Source organism: Macrobrachium nipponense, chromosome 35, assembly GCF_015104395.2.
Source record: "Macrobrachium nipponense isolate FS-2020 chromosome 35, ASM1510439v2, whole genome shotgun sequence".
NCBI classification, from domain to species: Eukaryota; Metazoa; Arthropoda; class Malacostraca; order Decapoda; family Palaemonidae; genus Macrobrachium; species Macrobrachium nipponense.
The window spans coordinates 25712267-25731303 of NC_061096.1; the positions used below are offsets into that span (position 1 = coordinate 25712267).

A 19037-nucleotide genomic window follows, 5' to 3' on the forward strand; every position below is an offset into this window, starting at 1 on the left:
ACACCTAACCAAGGTCATCCCTCACAGCAGAAGCACTTGTGGAAGCAACAGTCGGGTGATTAGGGGGGGTTTCTACCAACGCGAGGGGGGATGAGGCCTACCCCGAACAGACAGAAGACCCCGAGTACAGTTGAACATCAGGGTACCGAGCGCCCTCCTCCACACTCGACAGATCGGGTGAGGAGAAGGACCTGGATAACCCCCCCGAAGGGGAAGGTGCCATACGTGGGAGCTGAGCAGGGGGCAGGAAAGACGACGAAGTATCTATCACCAAAGGAGTCGCGGGAGAGCTTTCCAACGACTCCTTTGCAGGCCTTCGCTTCTTCCTGCCCTCATACAAGCCCCACTGCACCTCCAACCAATTCTTACAAACAACACAAGGCTCTGTGCGAGAGCATTCGCGCCCCCGACACAGAGCACATAACACATGAGGATCTATTTCCGGGAAACTGCGGGATTTCCTGCATTTACGCCCTTCAGTCCCGGGGCACAGTCGTCAGATAATCGGAGGGCGTGGAGAATCCATGATCCTTCACTTCACAATTAAAGTAATATGAAAAAAATGGAATATGATTGTACTTGCAATTCAGTTTCACTAGACAAACAGAAAGAGAAAACACAACCATGCGAAAGCACAAACGACGATGAAGCGGGCAGAGAGCGATGATACACACGTCCACACGCCAGCAGGCCTAAAGCAAAAGTGGTTCTTCGCCTCCCAGTCGCGCGGCGCGCGCACTGTCGGACAAGCAGGTAACTACCGAACCCCTTGTTTGAAAGCTTACGACCTATCCAGCTGCCGCTAGTAACCTTCCTATTGTAAAAGGACCGAAAGGTTTGTATCCCGTGTCGGAACAATTATGATGTTTGTGTATCAATATTTTACCTCCTCTCCCTCTTTCATAAAGTGTGTTTTGGATAGTGTAAAGATTTCTTAAATTTTTGCATCTATTACAAAATAACAATTTGTCCAAAATTGTATTTTTCCTAACTATACAAACCTGAGGTCCTTTAACAATAGGAAGGTACTTAGCGGCATCTGAACCGGTCATAAGCTTCAAACAAGGGGGTTCGGTAGTTAACTACTTGTCCGGCAGTTGGTGGTCAGCTCGACTGCGAGGAGAGGAGTCACTTTGCTTTAGGCCCAGGAAACACAGAGTGAGGGGTGGCATGAGGTGGGACTATGTGTAAAAGACCTCAGGTTTGTATGGTTAGGAAAAATACAATTTTCGACAACTTGTTATTTGTTCCGATACGTATACAAACCCTCAGTCCTTTAACAATAAGAAGACTCACTTATTGGTGGGTGGAATCTGAGTCTTATGAACAGACTGGTTCGTCCTACCTTGGTTCCCTCCCTGGTCGTAAGAGCAAAGGGAGGGATCCTAGCCTCTGCCCAGCTGATCGGGGTGTGCACCGCAGGATCAGTGGTCAGACTTCTGGACCAAATTTATAAGAGGGAGGCAAGCGTACCTCTTACAAATAGCAAAAAACACAAGAACTAGTTCCTACTTCAAGAGACAAAATGAAGTCATGGGGTTTGTCGCTTGTTGGCTTCCACTTCCCCCCCTTGTTGGGGGGTGGTGGAATAAACACTCCTATCCTTACTGAAAGGGATAGGATGGAGCTCAGTCATGTTGCTTACCTGCATTTGCTTCCTGTTCAGCGTAGTGACGACCGCGGCCCTCTGCCCACAGGTAGAGGAGGAAGAACGAAGGAAGAAGAGAAGCCAGTCACACTCTCTTTCACTTGTCCATTCATGCTGTTCTGTCCGCTCGGGTGCTGGGTAGACTACACAACTTGTTGAGCAGCCACAACGGGTCCCAAGGAAAAGGTATCCAAGGACCTGTGGGTAATATCCCAAAGGTAGAAGGAAGTGAAGGTGGTCTGGTTGGCCCAAACCCCTGCCTTTAGAACCTGGGCCAGGGAGAAGTTTTTGCGGAACGCAAGGGTTGGACCAATACCTCTGACTTTGTGGGCTCTCGGACAAAGGGTATGAGTGTCATCACTACCATCCGTGTCGTACACCCTCCTGATCACCTCACGCAGCCAGAAAGAAAGAGTGTTCTTGGAAACTTCTTTCTTGGTAACCCCAGTGCTAACGAAGAGGCGTCGACACTCAGGCCTGAGGTGTCGAGTTCTCTTCAGATAGCGCCATAGCGCCCTCACAGGACAAAGCAGCATCTCATCCGCATCATTATCAGTGAAGTCCTTCAGGGAGGGGATTGTGAAAGACTCGAACTGGTCGTCAGGGACCAAAGGATTCTGAGTCTTCGCTTCGAAGTTCAGGACGAAATCGAGCATCACGGATCCCCATCCCCTGGAATGCTTGACGTCGAAGGAAAGACCATGAAGTTCCCCTACTCTCTTCGCTGATGCCAAGGCCAGCAGGAAGAGGGTCTTGAGGGTCAGATCCCTGTCTGACGACTCTCGAAGTGGCTCAAAGGGTCTTCGAGTCAAACTCCTAAGGACGAGAGTCACATCCCACCCAGTGGGCCTGAGTTCCCTGGGTGGGCAAGACCTCGCAAAGCTCTTCATAAGGAGGAAGATCTCGAAGGAGGAGGAGATATCCACTCCTCGCAGTTTAAGGACTAGGGCTAGGGCAGCTCTGTATCCTTTAACTGCGGAGACGGAGAGGAGCTTCTCTCGGTGAAGAAAACGAGGAAATCCGCTACCTGCTGAATAGTGGCTCTGAGAGGAGAGAGACCCCGTCCACTAAACCAACCACAGAAGACGGACCACTTTCCCTGGTACGTATACAGCTGCAGAGGACCGTCTGAGGTACCCAGCCATCTCTGTTGCTGCGCTGCGAGAAAAGCCTCTCGCTCGCGAGAGATGGTGGATAAAAGCCAGCCGTGAAGACACGGACTTGACCGACCGGTGGTACCATTCTACGTGTGGCTGGCACAGGAGGTTGAGCCAGGGGGGAATCTCTCTCGGTGCTTCAGCGAGCACAGCCAGCAGGTCCGGGTACCAAACGGCTTGAGGCATTTGGGCACCACCAGGATCATTAGAAGATTCAAGGTGATCAGCGCCCTGCCGATCACCTTGCGAATCAGACAGAACGGGGGAAAGGCACACACGAAGAGATTGTCTCATGGGTGTTGAAGAGCGTCCTCTGCAGCTGCCCATGGGTCCGGCACAACCGAGTGGAAAACCTGGAGTTTTCTGTTGTGACGGGTGGTGAAAGATCCACAACTGGACGCCCCCACAGGTTGAAGAGCCTTTCCACCACGTCTAGGTGAAGGGACCACTCGGTTCCTATCACCTGATCCCGACGGCTGAGCTTGTCGGCTACCACATTCCTTGTGCCTGGAATGTAGCGGGCTGACAGCTCTACTAAGTGTGTCATGCCCACTCGTGCACCTGCAATGTCAACTGATGCAACAGGAGGGACACTAGGGCCCCCTGTTTGTTGATGTACGCCACTACCGTGGTGTTGTCGCTCATCAACACCACTGAGTGTCCCACCAGACAATCTTGGAACTCTTGGAGAGCAAGGAACGCTGCCTTGAGCTCCAGGATGTTGATGTGAAGATGCTTGTTGTGATAGTTCCACACACCCGCAGCCAGCAACTCCTCCAGGTGTATGCCCCATCCCTCGGTCGATGCGTCTGAAAACAGCAACATCTCCGGGGGGGGAGTGCGAAGAGGCACTCCTCTTACGAGGTTCCCGTCATCCAGCCACCAGGCTAGGTCCTGTCTCACCTCCTCCGTGAGGGACACGGGGAAGAAAGGTGGGTCTCTTGCCTGTGACCAACACTCCTTTAGTCTCCATTGAAGAGACCGCAGGTGAAGACGCCCGTGAGGGACTAGCTTCTTGAGAGACGACGGTGACCGATCACAACCTGCCACTGCTGAGCTGGCTGCTCCTTAAGGGACAGGAACCGTCCTGCTGCCTCCCTGAACCTGCTGATCCGCGAATCTGCGGGGAAGACTCACCCTACTACCGTGACGATCAGCATGCCCAGGTACTTCATCCTCTGCTTGGGCTCGAGATCGGACTTCTCGTAATTCACTACGATCCCTAGATCGCGGTAGAATTCGAGGAGTCGATCTCTGTCCTGTAGCAACTGTGAGCAGGAGCTCGCCAGGACTAACCAATCATTGAGATACTTCGGAAGACGTATCCCTACCAAGTGGGCCCAAGCCGACACCACTGTGAACACTCGCGTGAACACCTGTGGGATGGTTGAGAGACCGAAACACAGTGCCCTGAATTGGTACAGTGTCCCTTCAAGGATGAAGCGGAGGTACTTCCTGGAGGATTGATGGATGAGTATCTGGAAATATGCGTCCTTCAGATCCATAGAAAGCATGAAGTCGTTCTCCCTGATGGAATCGAGCACTGATCATGCAGTTTCCATCGTGAACTGAGTCTGGCGAACGAATCGGTTCAAGGAAGAGAGATCTATCACCGGGCACCAGCCCCCCGAGGACTTCTCCACCAGGAAAAGTCGACTGTAGAAGCCCGGTGATTGATCCCATACAATCTCCACAGCACATTTGCTCAGCATGGCTTCTACTTCCTGTCGAAGCTCCACATCCTTGGCTGAACCAGGAACGTACTTCTGATGTTGGACCAGGTTGGAGGTGAGGGGTGGCCGAGACTCGAAGGGTAGTAAATATCCCTCCCGAAGGACGTTCACTATCCAGGTCTCCGCTCCGTAGCACTGCCATGTTGCCCAATGGCTCGCCAGGCAGCCCCCAATTCCGGCAGCAGGTGAGGGGGAACGCCGTCCCTAGTGTTTCCCTCCTCTCTTCGACTTCTTCCCGGTTCCTCCTCGAGAGGAGGAGGCCTGAGAGGAGGGCTGGTTATGGTCACTCCTTACAGTCGAAGTCGAAGGCAGTCTTTTTCCTCTCGAAGGCAGTCTTTTTCCGCTGCAGCATCCACCATCTCTCTGGGGAAGAGAGAGGAGGAACTCTGCACCGGTCCGTTGCGAAAACCCAAGGCCGCCTCTCGCCCAGCCGCCCCGGTCACTCGAGTGAGGACTGCGTCCCTACACCTCAGTACCAGGTTGGCCCACAGGTTAGCCGTCTGGTGGGCCAAGTAGGAGATAGCCCTACCTCCAGACTGGCAAAGTCTCACGAAAGCCGGGTCCCCTTCAGGAGTGGTTTCCCGAGGAGGCCGTGGCTTTAGACACTGTGAGGGACCACAGGTCTAGCCACGAGACTGCTTGGAATGCTGCCATAGCGGTAGATTCCAAGGCAAGTGCCTCTTGCTGCGAGAACCAGAGGTTCTCTGACAGGAGCTGCTGCACACACCCCCGGAGTTAGCCTAGCTAATTCCAGGTTAACCTGTTTAGGTGGCAGAGGGTCCTCTGATGGCACGTAAAAGCCCCCTATCGCGGTAGAGGTGGGGGAAGGAGCTTGGCTGACCTGCCGGACTGAAGCGAACCCTCCTGTCTGGAGACGAGAGCGTCCACCTGGCTAAGCACACTGTCAGCCAAGGCTGATCGCGGCAGACCCACCATCGTCCTGGGTTCCTTTTTGGGTCCCCAGAATGACTCCAAACCCAATGTAGGCTCGGAAGGTGGGAGCGCGATCCTTCCCCGAGGTTGTTGTGCTGATGGATCAGCGCAATAACTTCCACGAACGACCTCTGGATCTCGGGAGTGACTGCGTCCTGCAGAGACGGACTGTCAAGCCCGTCCAGCGAGAACGCCTTCCGAGACCCTCCTCCTTCCAGAGGAGGAACCGCAACAGACCCCTCATGGTCTCCTCCTGCCAGGTTCGTAGGGCGTTGTCGCTGGATCGCGGTGTAGCCCGAGGAAGTTGAAGGGATAGGAGAGGTAGACCTGACGCTCTCCCCCCTCACCCACTGGCAGAACCGGTGTGCTGGGGGGGCTGCAGGCAATCGCCAACCCACGGTGGCGATAGAGCTGCAGGCCTGGTCGAGCGGTTTTCACGGGGAGAGCGGCTGGACCGAGAACAGCGGCAATGGTCCCGAGCGTCAGGAGAGTTGCTGCTGGTCCCCCTCTCCGCCTGGTCCCGGTAGGAGCGGCGGTCAGGGGACCAGCAGAGTCTGCTGTCGCGGTGGGAGCGAGGTTTGTCCTCATGGCGCATCACGCCGCTTGGACCAGCCGAGGCTGGTCCAGGTGACCGAGGGGACCGCTTCCTCGCCTCACCCCGCGGCCGGTCTGGGACCGTTGCGTCAACCCTGGGTACCGGCGGATCGCCGCGAGAGCGATCACTGGTCTGGTGGGAGTCACCTGGGCGAATCCCGCCAGTCTTCCACTCCGTGCCCAGATCCTGGCGACGAGCGGACTCGGTTGCCTGGGTCTTGGCTGCATGGTCACTCGCAGGTGACCGTACACTCAGTACCTCTCGCGAGCGAGAGGCCGAGACGGTACCCGGCGCCGAGGCAGAACCTCTGGCGCCAGGCGAGGAGGTACCGGTGTTAGCCGGAGCTCCTCCGGTCCCCGTCTTCTTCTTCCTTGCGGAAGGAGAGATGGGCCATGTTCCCGAAGGAACAGGAGGACCAGCGGAAGTGGGACGGACCCTTAGAAGTCTCAGGGCAAGCAGATCTGAGGAAGGAAACAGAGTCGGGTTAGTAAGAGGGGGGGTCTCCCCTCGCCCAGGGGGGGACAGTTCCCACCCCGAGCGAACGGACGACCCCAAATACAACTGAATATTGGGGTACCTAGCCCCATCCTCCACGCTCGACCGATCGAGAGAGGAGAAGGAGCAAGATACCTCCCCCCCGAAGGGGAAGGAGCCATACGAGGGAGCTGCGATGGAGGGAGAAAAGAAGAAGACGTGTCCATAACCAAAGGAGTAACAGGAGAACCCTCCAATGACTCCTAGGCCGGCTTACGCGGTTTCTTTCTCCCCCCATAGCGCTCCCACTGCTCCTCCGACCATACAACACATATATCACATGGCTCGGTGCAAGAGCATTCTCGCCCTCGACACCGAGTGCAAAATTCATGAGGATCAACCTCTACAGAGGACCGAAAGGCCCCACACTTACAGCCCTCCACACCAGGGCACAATCTGCGGCTGATGGGGGGCGAGGGGGTCTCTCCGGCTCTTGGGATTCCATACCAATCACGAATATCACTGTATTCAATATACAAAACAGACACGTACTTATGTGTATAGCCTTGCACAAACACACACAGTAAAAGGGAAAGAGAAAAGCCTTCACACAGTGAAGAAAACAAAGCATACGACTAGAAGCGGCAGAGAGGTGAGCAACACGTCTAATCACCAGCACGGCCGAAAGCAAAGTGACTCCTCTCCTCGCAGTCGAGCTGACCGCCAACTGCCGGACAAGTAGTTAACTACCGAACCCCCTTGTTCGAAGCTTATGACCGGTTCAGCTGCCGCTAAGTACCTTCCTATTGTTAAAGGACCGAGGGTTTGTATACGTATCGGAACAAATAAATATTTTGTTACTTGTCATATGTCTAAATAGTTTGTTATTGCTGTCATAAATCTGTAAAAAGCCCTACGTGCACATGCACAGACACACATACAAGGATTTGCATAAAAACTCGCAAAATAGTATCTACTTTCTCTGTGCATATACAATCAACAGACACACATACTGCTTCATATAATTGACAATGATATTCACCTGCTAAGGCGTGAAGCTCACTGACAATCTCAGAGGAGGCAGCAAGAACTAAGAACATTGTCTATTTGTCTTAAGGGCCATATAGAGAAAAGAGGCCCTAAAAGGTGGTTTAGCGAAGCAAGTACCAACTTGGAGGTAAAAAATGTTCTTAGTGTTCTATAAGTCTAAGTCATAGTAGTGAAGGCAGAGCAATCACCCTTAATAGCAGAGAACAGGAGCGTAAGTGTTTCTAAGGTTACAAAGAAATCAGCTAAAATAAACCATGACCACTTTCGCAGATAAAGACTAGCAGGTAACTGCAGCAGAAAACTCTGAAAAGCCACTCTCTCTGATCGTGCAGGATAACTTCCATACAGTATATGAAGGGGTAGTGATTCTGGATGAGTGTGAAATCAGTAGAAGTAGGAATTCTATGGCAGTCCCTTCCAAGTAGGAAGGACTTGGGGACCATCTATCAACTACTAATACAATCTCACCTGCTTCTTGTTCTAACATGAACTGGTGAAATTCTTGGATCACTGCCCCTTTTCCTTTCCTGCTGTAGATGCCACAACTGTCGATCTCGATGTATGAGAGCCATTTGTTCTTCAACAGTTAGCACTACAAATACTCTACGGATTCTGTCCCGAGCAATTCTCTCCTGTATAAAAGGAACAATTTCCTGAATTTAAAACCACTCTACCTACCCTCCTTAAAAAAACATTATCAAGCAGCTTTGACCTCTTGGTTTAATCTAATCTTTTATCTGTTCTGTCTACTTTTCATCAAAGCCTGTCCCAAACTTGATCATTTTCTTTTCCATATAGTCACCATCATAAGCTGGAGCAAGACTCTTCTGTTATATTAAAGTTTAAAGCTGCTTTTACTAATTAGTCTGCCTTATGTCTTGATTAATATTAATTCAAGTACCACATATACTATACTATTTATTTATCTTTATTGGTTCCTGTTCTATCAATAATTCAGCTTCACTCTTTATCACAGATGGGCATTCTTTTTGGCTTGATTTCAACAATAACCTAAGTTGAAATCATGCTGATTAATTCAGCTTCCATATCCCTTTAAATATTTACACAAAATTTTAAGAGATAAAAGCCAACTAAAATACTTTCTCAGAGCAATACCACCAGTGAACATAACTCATAAGATTCAAGTATAATGTTTTCAACACTGCATGAATATAAAAATTAACAAGAGTAGTTCATACAAAAATTTGGAACAAGACATATTTATGAAACTTATAGTAAACCGAAAATTAAGACATATGACTGAATTACAAATAAAATATGTAGTACATTATGGAAACTATCTTTCTAATCTGAAATAATAATATATTCATAAAATAATATCAGAAGCAAAGCTGAAATACCTGCAAGACCCCATATTTATTCTTTCATCTTTTGTGCAAAATTCACAATTTCCTTTGGGGTTAAGCCTTGCCCTTTTCATTCCTCTTCTATTTTTTCTTATTTTTTAGGAATACACACTGGTCTTCAGAGCAAGTATGCTATGCACCAAGTCCACTTTGCATAAAAACTACATGAACTAAAAATTTGACTGACACTTACAAGATGAATATAAGATGAGAATACAGTCATCACTAACATTAGATTTTGACATTACAAAATTTGAAAAAATTAGCAAATACTTTTGAAATGAATAGTTAAGAACCTTGGTAAGGGTGGAGTAGGTCTCTAGTATACCCAATGTTACACAAGTAAGACAGAAATTTCCAAAAATATAATTGCTATTATTTTCTGTAACTTATGAGTACAAAATGAATCCTCATACTAAGAAAAATTTTTACATCAGTATTTCAAATTCTATCTCCTATTCCACAATTGACAAATATTTACTGCTTACCAGATAGTATATGTTACCTGATTATATAATGTTTTGTGGAAATCAACATCCCCTTTCTGAATATTGTCGGTGAGTATATCTCGATGAAACTGTTGGGCAAGCTTTGCAATTTCAGATAGAGTTGCCAACTGTTCCTGTACAAATTTAGTACGAAGCAACCGCTGTGTCAAATAGCGACGGACACACGCTTGTAATCTGGTTATTCCTCTTATGAAAATAAGATTTTCACCCTGGAATGGAAAATATGGAATTCAAACATATACAGTAGTTTAGAACTTAAGTATATCTTAGTTTAATCAGACCACTGAGCAGATTAACAGCTCTCCTAGGGCTGGCCCGAAGGATTAGATATTTTGACGTGGCTAGGAACCAATTGGTTACCTAGCAACGGGACCTACGGCTTTGTGGAATCCGAAACACATTATATTGAGAAATTAATTTCTATCACCAGAAATAAATTTCTCTGATTCAACGCTGGCAGAGCAGGGAAGCTAACTCAGAGTTTAGAACTGAAAATTTACAGTACTATTAATATTTAATTACTGATAAAGTACCTTAATATTATTGTATAAAGTAATTAATTCAACTTACCAGATGATGACTTGGAGCTGCAGCATTCTCTCTTTCAGGAACCATATCAAGTCCACCTTCAGCTACAATAGAACTTGTACTTGTTGTAGTGGTGGGAGGACGAAGATACACTGTTCCACCATGAGACATGGAATGGCTATGATGCTCTCGAGAATGAACATGTTGCTCTCTAAGTTCTGCCTCCGTAGAGGTCCACTCACCATCATGTTCCAAATTGACTTCCAAAACTTCTTCTCCAAACATTTCTGGATGATCTTTAAGAAGACTTGTTATACTCGTAGGCCTTGGACTGTTACCAATTACTCTAAATAAGCCTGGCTGTACAACAGTGTCTGTGCTCTGAGGTGGGTATGACACAATCTGAGAGCTATGCGAGGTAGTCTTTGTCGTGCTATTGTCCTCATCTCCAGTAAAGAGTCTATAATACTGCATTCCATCTCCATAGCTTAAACAGTTTCCATTAATATAACTCATAGTGTCAACTGTTTCAGGATTGTTATTTTTGACATGAGCCGAACAACCAACGGCATTGTGGTCTGAGTTACTGAAGGAGGACGAAACTTGAGGCACATTCTGTGGACGGGTAATACTTTCAACAAATGTAGAATTTTGTTCAGCAATGTGTGCTCTGTAATTGTCATCCTTCTGAACCTCGCCTGAAACTCTATTTTCATCATACATGAAATATGAAGGCATGATATTGGTATGATTTGATGGCCTAGGCTTAGGAGATTCAGCCAAAGACCCTGTTATACTACTACAGGAACCTGACATGATGGAAACATGTGTGGCAGATGAGTTGCTCTCAGACATCAGTGGAAGAGATGAGGTAGGATATGTGTCATGAGAAATGCAAGTAGAATAATCACTTACTGACATAACAGAATGTGTAGGGGGATGGCCAGTGCATTCTGCAATGTACTCTGCCGAAGAAGCGAGAGGGTGTGACAACGACCAGACACTTTCTGTGCTAGTTACCATAGGATATGCAATACAAGGCACAGTGGACTGATCATCATCATCACCATCCTCATGCACATTCCTCATTGCTCTTACTCTAATTGCTTCATCAGGGCTGCTCTTTTTCTTTGAATCAACACTTCTTTTTGGACTTCTTGGGCTTATAGATCGGGCAACACTCTTAACTTTCAAGTGCTCACTTTGAGTTTGGAAGTCAGCACTGCTACTTGTAGGCATCTGTCCAACATTCTGAGGACTGCCCCGAGATTTGGGTATAACTAAAACATCACTATCATTACTAGCCGAAAGAAATGCATGTAACTGTTGAGGAGAGACTTTTTGCAATTTCTCAATAACTTGATGTACTTCTGCCTCCTGACGCATTCGCAATTCCTCCAATTCCTGCTCCTGTTTGGCCTTTAGTAGTGACAGAACTTGACTCATAGCATCTTTTGCTCCCTGTTCAGGTGTTACCTCCCAGCCATTTACTGGACTTCCCTGAGCCAACTCCATTTCACTATCAGCTATGTTTGCAACCGTTATCAATTCATTTCTGGTAATATTGTCATTAACTAATTCGTGTTTTTTCTTAGTTTCCAATTTTGCAATATCGCATAATGATTTCTGGTTTTCATGGGCACCATTTTCGTCCAAAATGACCTGAACCACTAAACACTCTTCTTCTGACTCTTCAACGTCGGACTCAAATATTTTCGTTTTTCCACTGACTTGTTTTAAAGGAGCTGAATCACTATTTGAAAGTTTTTCTATCTTAAATTTGTCCATTTTTTGAGATGTTATTAATTTGATGCTATGATTAGTTAAATTACTTTGATCACCCATGGATCTGGATACTGCTTCTGATGGTTCAGAAACACTAATTACTGTTTCTTTCCTGTGACTTTTAAGTCCATTCATACCCAAGGAAGACATACCATTCTCTCCTTTGTCACTAATTCCCTTCTCCCCTTTAATGAAACTATGTTCTTCACTATCTGTTGATATAGTCTTGCTCTCACTGGGGGATTCCAAAGGAATATCTTCAAGACATACAATTGTGCTTGGTTCTGTTTCACTGCTATCATCAGAGGAACTGTCTTGCCCATCATCATGTTCAGTAGTTGGAGTTGTTTCAACACTTCTAGGTTCTGCCTTTGATCTGTATTCTGACCTTGATGCTTTCAAGTACTTATCTTCATCATACACAAAACCAGATTCATGAGGCTTCTGAGAAACACCACTGGACACTGTATTCCCTTTCTGTATTTCATCATCTTTAGGGACCTTACTTTCATCTGGTAATCTACCAGTGATATCACCCTGCACTCTATCAGCATCTTCACTATCATATTCCACAATTACAACTGCTTCTAAATTAGTACTGTCCCCTTGCTGATCATTACTTTCAGAATGATGTCTACACACATCAACATCACTAAGTGTCCTGCTATCTTGTGAGGAATGAGAAGAGCTTACTACAGTATTACCTTTTTGCTTCAGCTGACATACAATTACATCGGCATCATCAGAAATACGTGCAGCTTCTAACTTCGGAGGGATATCCCGATCAAAATTTAAAGTTACATCTTGTGGAACTGCAGTGTTTTCCGCTTCACCTCTTACCTCGCTATCTTTACCTGTGGTTTGCTCACTAGCTTCTTGTTCTACAACTGAACCTTCTGCTAAAGAAAAACCTGAATTTCTATCGGCAGGATTTTCTCTAATTACACCATCTGGATTAGAACTATGGAGTGATTCGGTAGATGTATGTAAGTTTCTGGTTTCCTCTGAAGCTGAATTTTCAGACATATCTGTACTTGTAAATTGCTGATCAAATGAATTCTGTGCTGGTTTTGGCCTTACAGCATTAATGTATTCATCTGAACTGAGATACACCATGCGTCGATCACATAGCTGGGTGGGATACTGAAGCCAAGCATCATCCGTGAGTTTACCTAAGTAACTATCCAAATACCTGAAATAAAAAGTATCGTAATTAAATACTTTCATATCAAATATTTTCAAGTAAAGGGATACATAAATAAACAAGTAAAGTACTTCAGTAATATACTTATAGGGAAATTAAACATAAAAGAAGAATCAGGAGAGGGGTGACTGTACAGATTTCAAAGGTAATACACAAAAGGCCGCTACATTAAAAAGCTGTAAGATCCTAAGCCTAAAACACACCAATGAATGTTTTATTCATGCAGTGAGCTGGACCTTACACTTTCAAAGCATAAGCAAACCTCAAAGGAACTAAACTCTTCAGTCACATAAAACCCCACTGAATACGTTTGTTGAATCATATCCCGACCTCATTCCAGGAAATACAAAAATATTAAACCATGTATATCTTACTTGCTTCCAACACTACGCCTTGGATCCAATGGCTGGCAAGATGACCATCTTCTACTTCTGCTCCTCTTCCTTTCCTTTCGTTCAGGAGTTGCTGAAGCAGCTCTGGGCTTCAACAAAATTTCTTTCGGCCAGTCTTCAATTCTGTCAAAAGCTTCAACTTCCTCAGTAATTGAGTCATCCTCTTTTTCCAAATCCTTATCCTCAGGAGTTTCAACCGGCTGTGGTGGACTTTTTAATTTCTTTAGAGCTAATTCTTTCTGAATAATCTGTTTAGATGCTGGACATATCTTTTCTAAATTCTCTTCAGAGCTGACAAGTCTTGGCTTAACAATAGATTTTGCAGCACCTAACGAAGAGACTAATTTAGGAGAAAAATTATCAGTCATTTTGCTACCCGAGATTCCTGACACAGCAGATACAGTTGTGGTTGGAACAGTAGTCTCACACTTGGATGCACAAGTCCCACTTGGATGAAAACTAAGACTGCTTCCACTTCGACTGGTTAAAAGGTCCAAATAGCTATCAAGATAATCACTGTGGCTTGTACCACGTCCTGAGTCACGCTGCTGTACAACATTTTCCCTCCATTTTTCCTTTGTGCTAGGAAACCCTTCATCAGTATCAACTCCAGATGTACTTTTTGTCCTTGATGAGGTGTTGTCTTGACTGTCGTCTTTGTCATATCTTTGTACATCAGACTCTAACTCACTCGGGAAACCTGCATCTTTATCTTCTTCTGAAATGTCCAGCAATTCTTCTGAAACTTCTAATACTTCTAGGCCTTCCTCAGATCCCTCTTCAGACACAGATGCAAAGCTTAAGCTGACAGATCCCACTGTAGCAGTGTCCTGACCTTCTGATATTGTGTGTTTCCCAGACGACAGATGTCCCTGAATCAAAGTGGAACTTGTTGTTTCTGTGGTCTGTGACTCTTGACGAGATGTTTTAGGCTTGAAAGGAGAATTCAAAATGACGGACGGATGAAGACGGCCAAGAATAAGATTGGTGGCCACCTCAGTAGATTCACTTTTTAGAAGAGCTTCATCTACTTCCATCTGAAATGTAATGAAACGTTATAAAATAGCTTATATAGTATCAAAACAGCTATGGCTGTCTACACAAAAAATTCTAGCCATGAGGACTCTTGAGAAAATTTTAAAATATATTTTAAAAATAAGCTCTACTTTCATACAAACCTACTGCTTATGCAGCAGTTTATGAAGTAATTTCAATCTAATAGCCTGGCTGAACTAATCAATAATAACATGAATAAAATGCTACAAAATCATCCCAGATTCTGCCAGCTCTGTTCAAATGAAAACAGTTTACCAGTATTATTGTGCATGTGCAAGCAAATCTCAATGGTCTCCAGCAGCAGTATTAATCTTTCTTTGAGATGTCTAAAGTTTGAACTGTGAAATTTACTTATAAGTATGTATACTTTCAATTAGAACAAGGCTTAATTTCAGTTAAAAGGACTTGAGTTGCAAAATATTAAAGAATTGACAATACAGAATCATTATGACATCAGAAAGGCATTCACAGTGCAACTACAGTAGACACCAGGATAACAGTGACAAATTCAGTTATTTTTTACTGCTAACATCTTGAAAATAAATTATGCTGAAGATACTAACCAGTGACGGGGAGTTGCGCCAGATATCATGAGAAACACTTATAGAAGTGTCAAGTGATGTGTCTAAAGAGTTATTGAGGTAGTGGTGCAGATCTGTACTCGTAGTTATTGAGCCAGATGACTCAGTTTGCACGGAAACATTAGCAGCACTTGGCGAGTCCTCAAGGCCCTCGGAGGTCAACTCTCCACCACTCCCTTGGCTACTAGGTGCCGAAGATGATGACGTTTCCCCACAGCTAAGATTTTTTATGCCAGCAGGGATGGGTTGTCTCATTTCATTCTTATTTACGTTCTTGTTAGTCTTCTTGGATGATGATCTTTCATTGTCAAGTATTTCTTTATTACTACTTCCTGCTCCAGATATCTGAGGGGGAGAAATACAGTACTACTCCTACTATACCAACTGCCATTATTGTGTAAAATATGACATTTTCAGAACATTCAACTAAATAAAAGAAGAAGCATTAACTCTTTCGGCACCACTGCTTATTATATTTTTCATCACTGTGAGCAGCAAGCCTCAATGAGCAGTGAAAAAATGTAAAGCAAAAGTCTTTTTAAATGGTTCTAGCTTCACTAATTTTTATCCTAAATAGCTTTTTTTTTTTTTTGCAAATATTGAAATGTAACCTTAAATCATCAAAATCCCCTTAAAGTATAAGTAAAAATTTGAGTTAGGGTAGCTATAAATGAAAATTTGTAGTACGTGTCTTACTTTTCTTAGCTAGACTATGCAACAAAGCTTTTTTTTTTTAAATCACTCTAGCATTCTTAAATTTTATCCTAAACACCTCATTTTGATTTCATTTCATGGGAAAAATGATATTGTTATGATACAATAAAGTTTAGTACATACTTACCTGGCAGATATATACTTAGCTATAGTGTCCGTCGTTCCCGACAGAAATTCAAATTTCACGGCACACGCTACAGGTAGGTCAGGTGATCTACCCTCCCGCCGCTGGGTGGCGGGACTAGGAACCATTCCCGTTTTCTAATCAGATTTTCTCTTCCACCTGTCTCCTGAGGGGAGGCTGGGCGGGCCATTAATCGTATATATCTGCCAGGTAAGTATGTACAAAACTTTATTGTATCTGACAGGTAAGTTGATTGTATGAAAATAGGAAACAACACATGTTGTAGGTTAAAAACCTTGGTTCTTACCTGATTTGGCAGAAGACTTCATGGATACTGTCTATGAGTCTGCTTTGCCTCAAGAGCCTCAGCGAGGTAGTGACCTATGGCTGAGAGTTCTTGTGGATCTGTCAATGGGGGCTTACCCGCTTATGCGACAGAACCTTATTAGGATCTTTGTCAATGGGGGCTATCCCACTTACATGACAAAACCTCTTGCCTCTGGCAATATCAAGAAGCACAAAACCAATCCCGACCACCTGACCCTTTAACCCAGGTTAGAACTATGATTGCAAGAAGTTACCACCAAACCTTCTTTCAAACAACCATAAAAACACCACCACAAATAAAACTAAACTAAACTATCAAGGATCAGCATCAGCTCCCTGTCCCAGCACCGAATCCGCCGATACGTATGGCCCCAGAGAGAAGCACTTGTCGTAAGTAACCCTTACGTCCCTCAAATAGTGGGATGCAAACACAGAGTTGCATCTCCAGTAAGTGGCAGCCAGAATATCTTTCAGAGACATGTTCTTATAGAAAGCTAGAGAAGTCGCAATGGCCCTTACTTCATACACTTTCACTCTGAGTTTCTGCAATTGGTCGTCATCGCATGTTGCATGCGCCTCCATGATGACACTTCTCAAAAAGAATGCCAGAGCGTTTTTAGAAATGGGCCTTTTAGGGTCCCTGACCGCACACCAGAGACTCTCTAGACTGCCCTTAAGTTGCTTCTTCCTTTGCAGGTAAAATTTAAGGGTCCTGACAGGGCATAGGGACCTTTCTACCTCTCTCCCCACTAAGTTGGAGAGTCCTTTAACCTCGAAACTTCTAGGCCAGGGCTTCGAGGGATTCTCATTTTTGGCTAGGAATAAAGGCTTAAATGAACAGATAGCTGAGTCACCTTTAAATCCTACTCTAGAGTCCAGAGGTTGCAACTCGCTAGTCCTCTCTGCAGTCGCGAGAGCCACGAGGAAAATAGACTTCCTAGTCAGGTCCCTGAACGAAGCCTGATGGGGAGGTTCGAACTTGCTAGAAGTCAGGAATTTGAGCACAACATCCAAATTCCAGCTAGGAGGTTGAGAGGACTTACTCTTGGTGGTCTCAAAGGATCTGATGAGGTCAAGCAGATCTTTATTTTCCGCGATCTTCAGGTCCATATTTCTGAATACAGCGGAGAGCATGCTACGATAGCCTTTGATCGTAGATACGGCAAGGTGACATTCTTCTCTCAAAAAGAGAAGGAAGTCGGCAATAATGGTCACAGAGGTATCGGATGAGGACAGCTTCTTCGACCTGCACCATCTTCGAAAGACTTCCCACTTCGATTGGTACACCCGTAAGGTTGAAGACCTGCGGGCTCTGGCGATCGTGCTAGCAGCTTTTCGCGAAAAGCCTCTCGCTCTGACGAGTCTTTCGATAGTCGAAATGCAGTCAGGCAGCGAGTGGGGAGGTTTTTGTGAAACCTCTCAAAGTGAGGTTGTCTGAGCAGATCTCTCCTGAGTGGAAGAGATCTGGGGAAGTCCACCGTCCATTCCAGTACCTCTGTGAACCATTGTTGAGCGGGCCAAAAGGGAGAGATCAGGGTAAGTCTCATTCCTGCAGAGGACACAAACTTTTTCATTACTTCCCCCACCAGCTTGAATGGGGGAAACATGTAAGCATCAATGCCTGCCCAGTCTAGGAGGAGAGCGTCGATTGCTATTGCTCTCGGGTCAGCCTCTTGTTCTGAAACGTGGCGAACAGGTCTATATGACGTCTGCCCCCAAGTGTCCACGGCCTTTGGCAAACGTCTAGATTGAGCGTCCATTCCGTTGGGAGGACTTGGTTTCTCCTGCTCAACAGGTCCGCTCTCACATTCCTTTCTCCCTGGACGAATCTGGTTAGGAGCATAATCTCTCTCTCCTCCACCCAGATAAGCAGGGTTCTTGCTGTCTCGTATAGGGAGAAGGAACGTGTCCCTCCTTGTTTTCGGATGTATGCCAGAGCCGTGGTGTTGTCCGATTGACTTGGACCACCATGCCTCTGACTCTCGACTCGAAAGACTTTAGAGCCAGAAAGATTGCATACAGCTCTTTCACGTTGATGTGCCAGGTCACCTGTTCCCCCTTCCAGGTGCCTGACACTTCCTTCGCCCCTAGTGTTGCTTCCCAACCCGACTCTGACGCGTCTGAGAACAACACTAGGTGCGGGTTCGGCTTCAGCAGGGACAAGCCTCTGTTCAACTTGAGCGGGGTTAGCCACCAACTCAGTTGCTCCTTTACCTCCAATAGGATTGGGACGGAATCCGTCAATTCTTCTGACTTCTGATCCCACATCCTTTTGAGATAGAATCGCAGGGGCCTCAAGTGAAGCCTTCCTAGAGAGAAGAACTGCTCCAGCGAGGAAAGGGTCCCCAGCAGACTCGGCCATTCCTTCGCGGAGCTTCGCTCTTTCTCTAAGAAGGCTGTCACTTTTTCCATACCCCGATCGAGCCTTTCCTGGGTGGAAATGCTCGAAAACCCCGAGAATCCATCCGAATCCCCAGATAGACAAGGTTCTGGTTGGGGATCATCTGGGACTTCTTGAGGTTTACCAACAGTCCAAGAGACCGGGTCATCAACAGCATCGTACGTAGGTCCTCCAGACATTGAAGTTCCGACTTGGCTCGAATAAGCCAGTCATCCAAATAAAGCGATATCCTCACCCCCTTCAAATGTAACCATCTGGCTACATTTTTCATGAGCCCCGTGAATACTTGCGGGGCCGTCGACAGGCCGAACCACAAAGCCCTGAACTGGAAGATCTTCCCTTGTATTATGAACCTGAGATACTTCCTTGAGGACAGATGAATCGATACATGGAAGTACGCATCCTGAAGGTCCAGGGAAACCATCCAATCTCCTGGATGAAGAGCCGCCAGAACCGAGG

General features: G+C 46.0%; 1 protein-coding gene across 3 annotated transcripts in view; it reads right to left on the bottom strand.

Annotated features, from left to right (window-relative positions):
- Positions 1-19037, bottom strand: part of LOC135208489 (uncharacterized) — a 112126-nt gene that overhangs the window by 65051 nt on the left and 28038 nt on the right. For all 3 annotated transcript variants that reach the window (XM_064240720.1, XM_064240718.1, XM_064240719.1), the window contains exons 4-8: positions 14995-15357; positions 13358-14412; positions 10037-12971; positions 9463-9675; positions 8059-8222 (exon numbers count right to left, since the gene is read on the bottom strand). In XM_064240720.1, the coding sequence (XP_064096790.1) occupies positions 8059-8222; positions 9463-9675; positions 10037-12971; positions 13358-14412; positions 14995-15357 (4730 nt within the window). The remainder of the gene's footprint in view (positions 1-8058; positions 8223-9462; positions 9676-10036; positions 12972-13357; positions 14413-14994; positions 15358-19037) is intronic.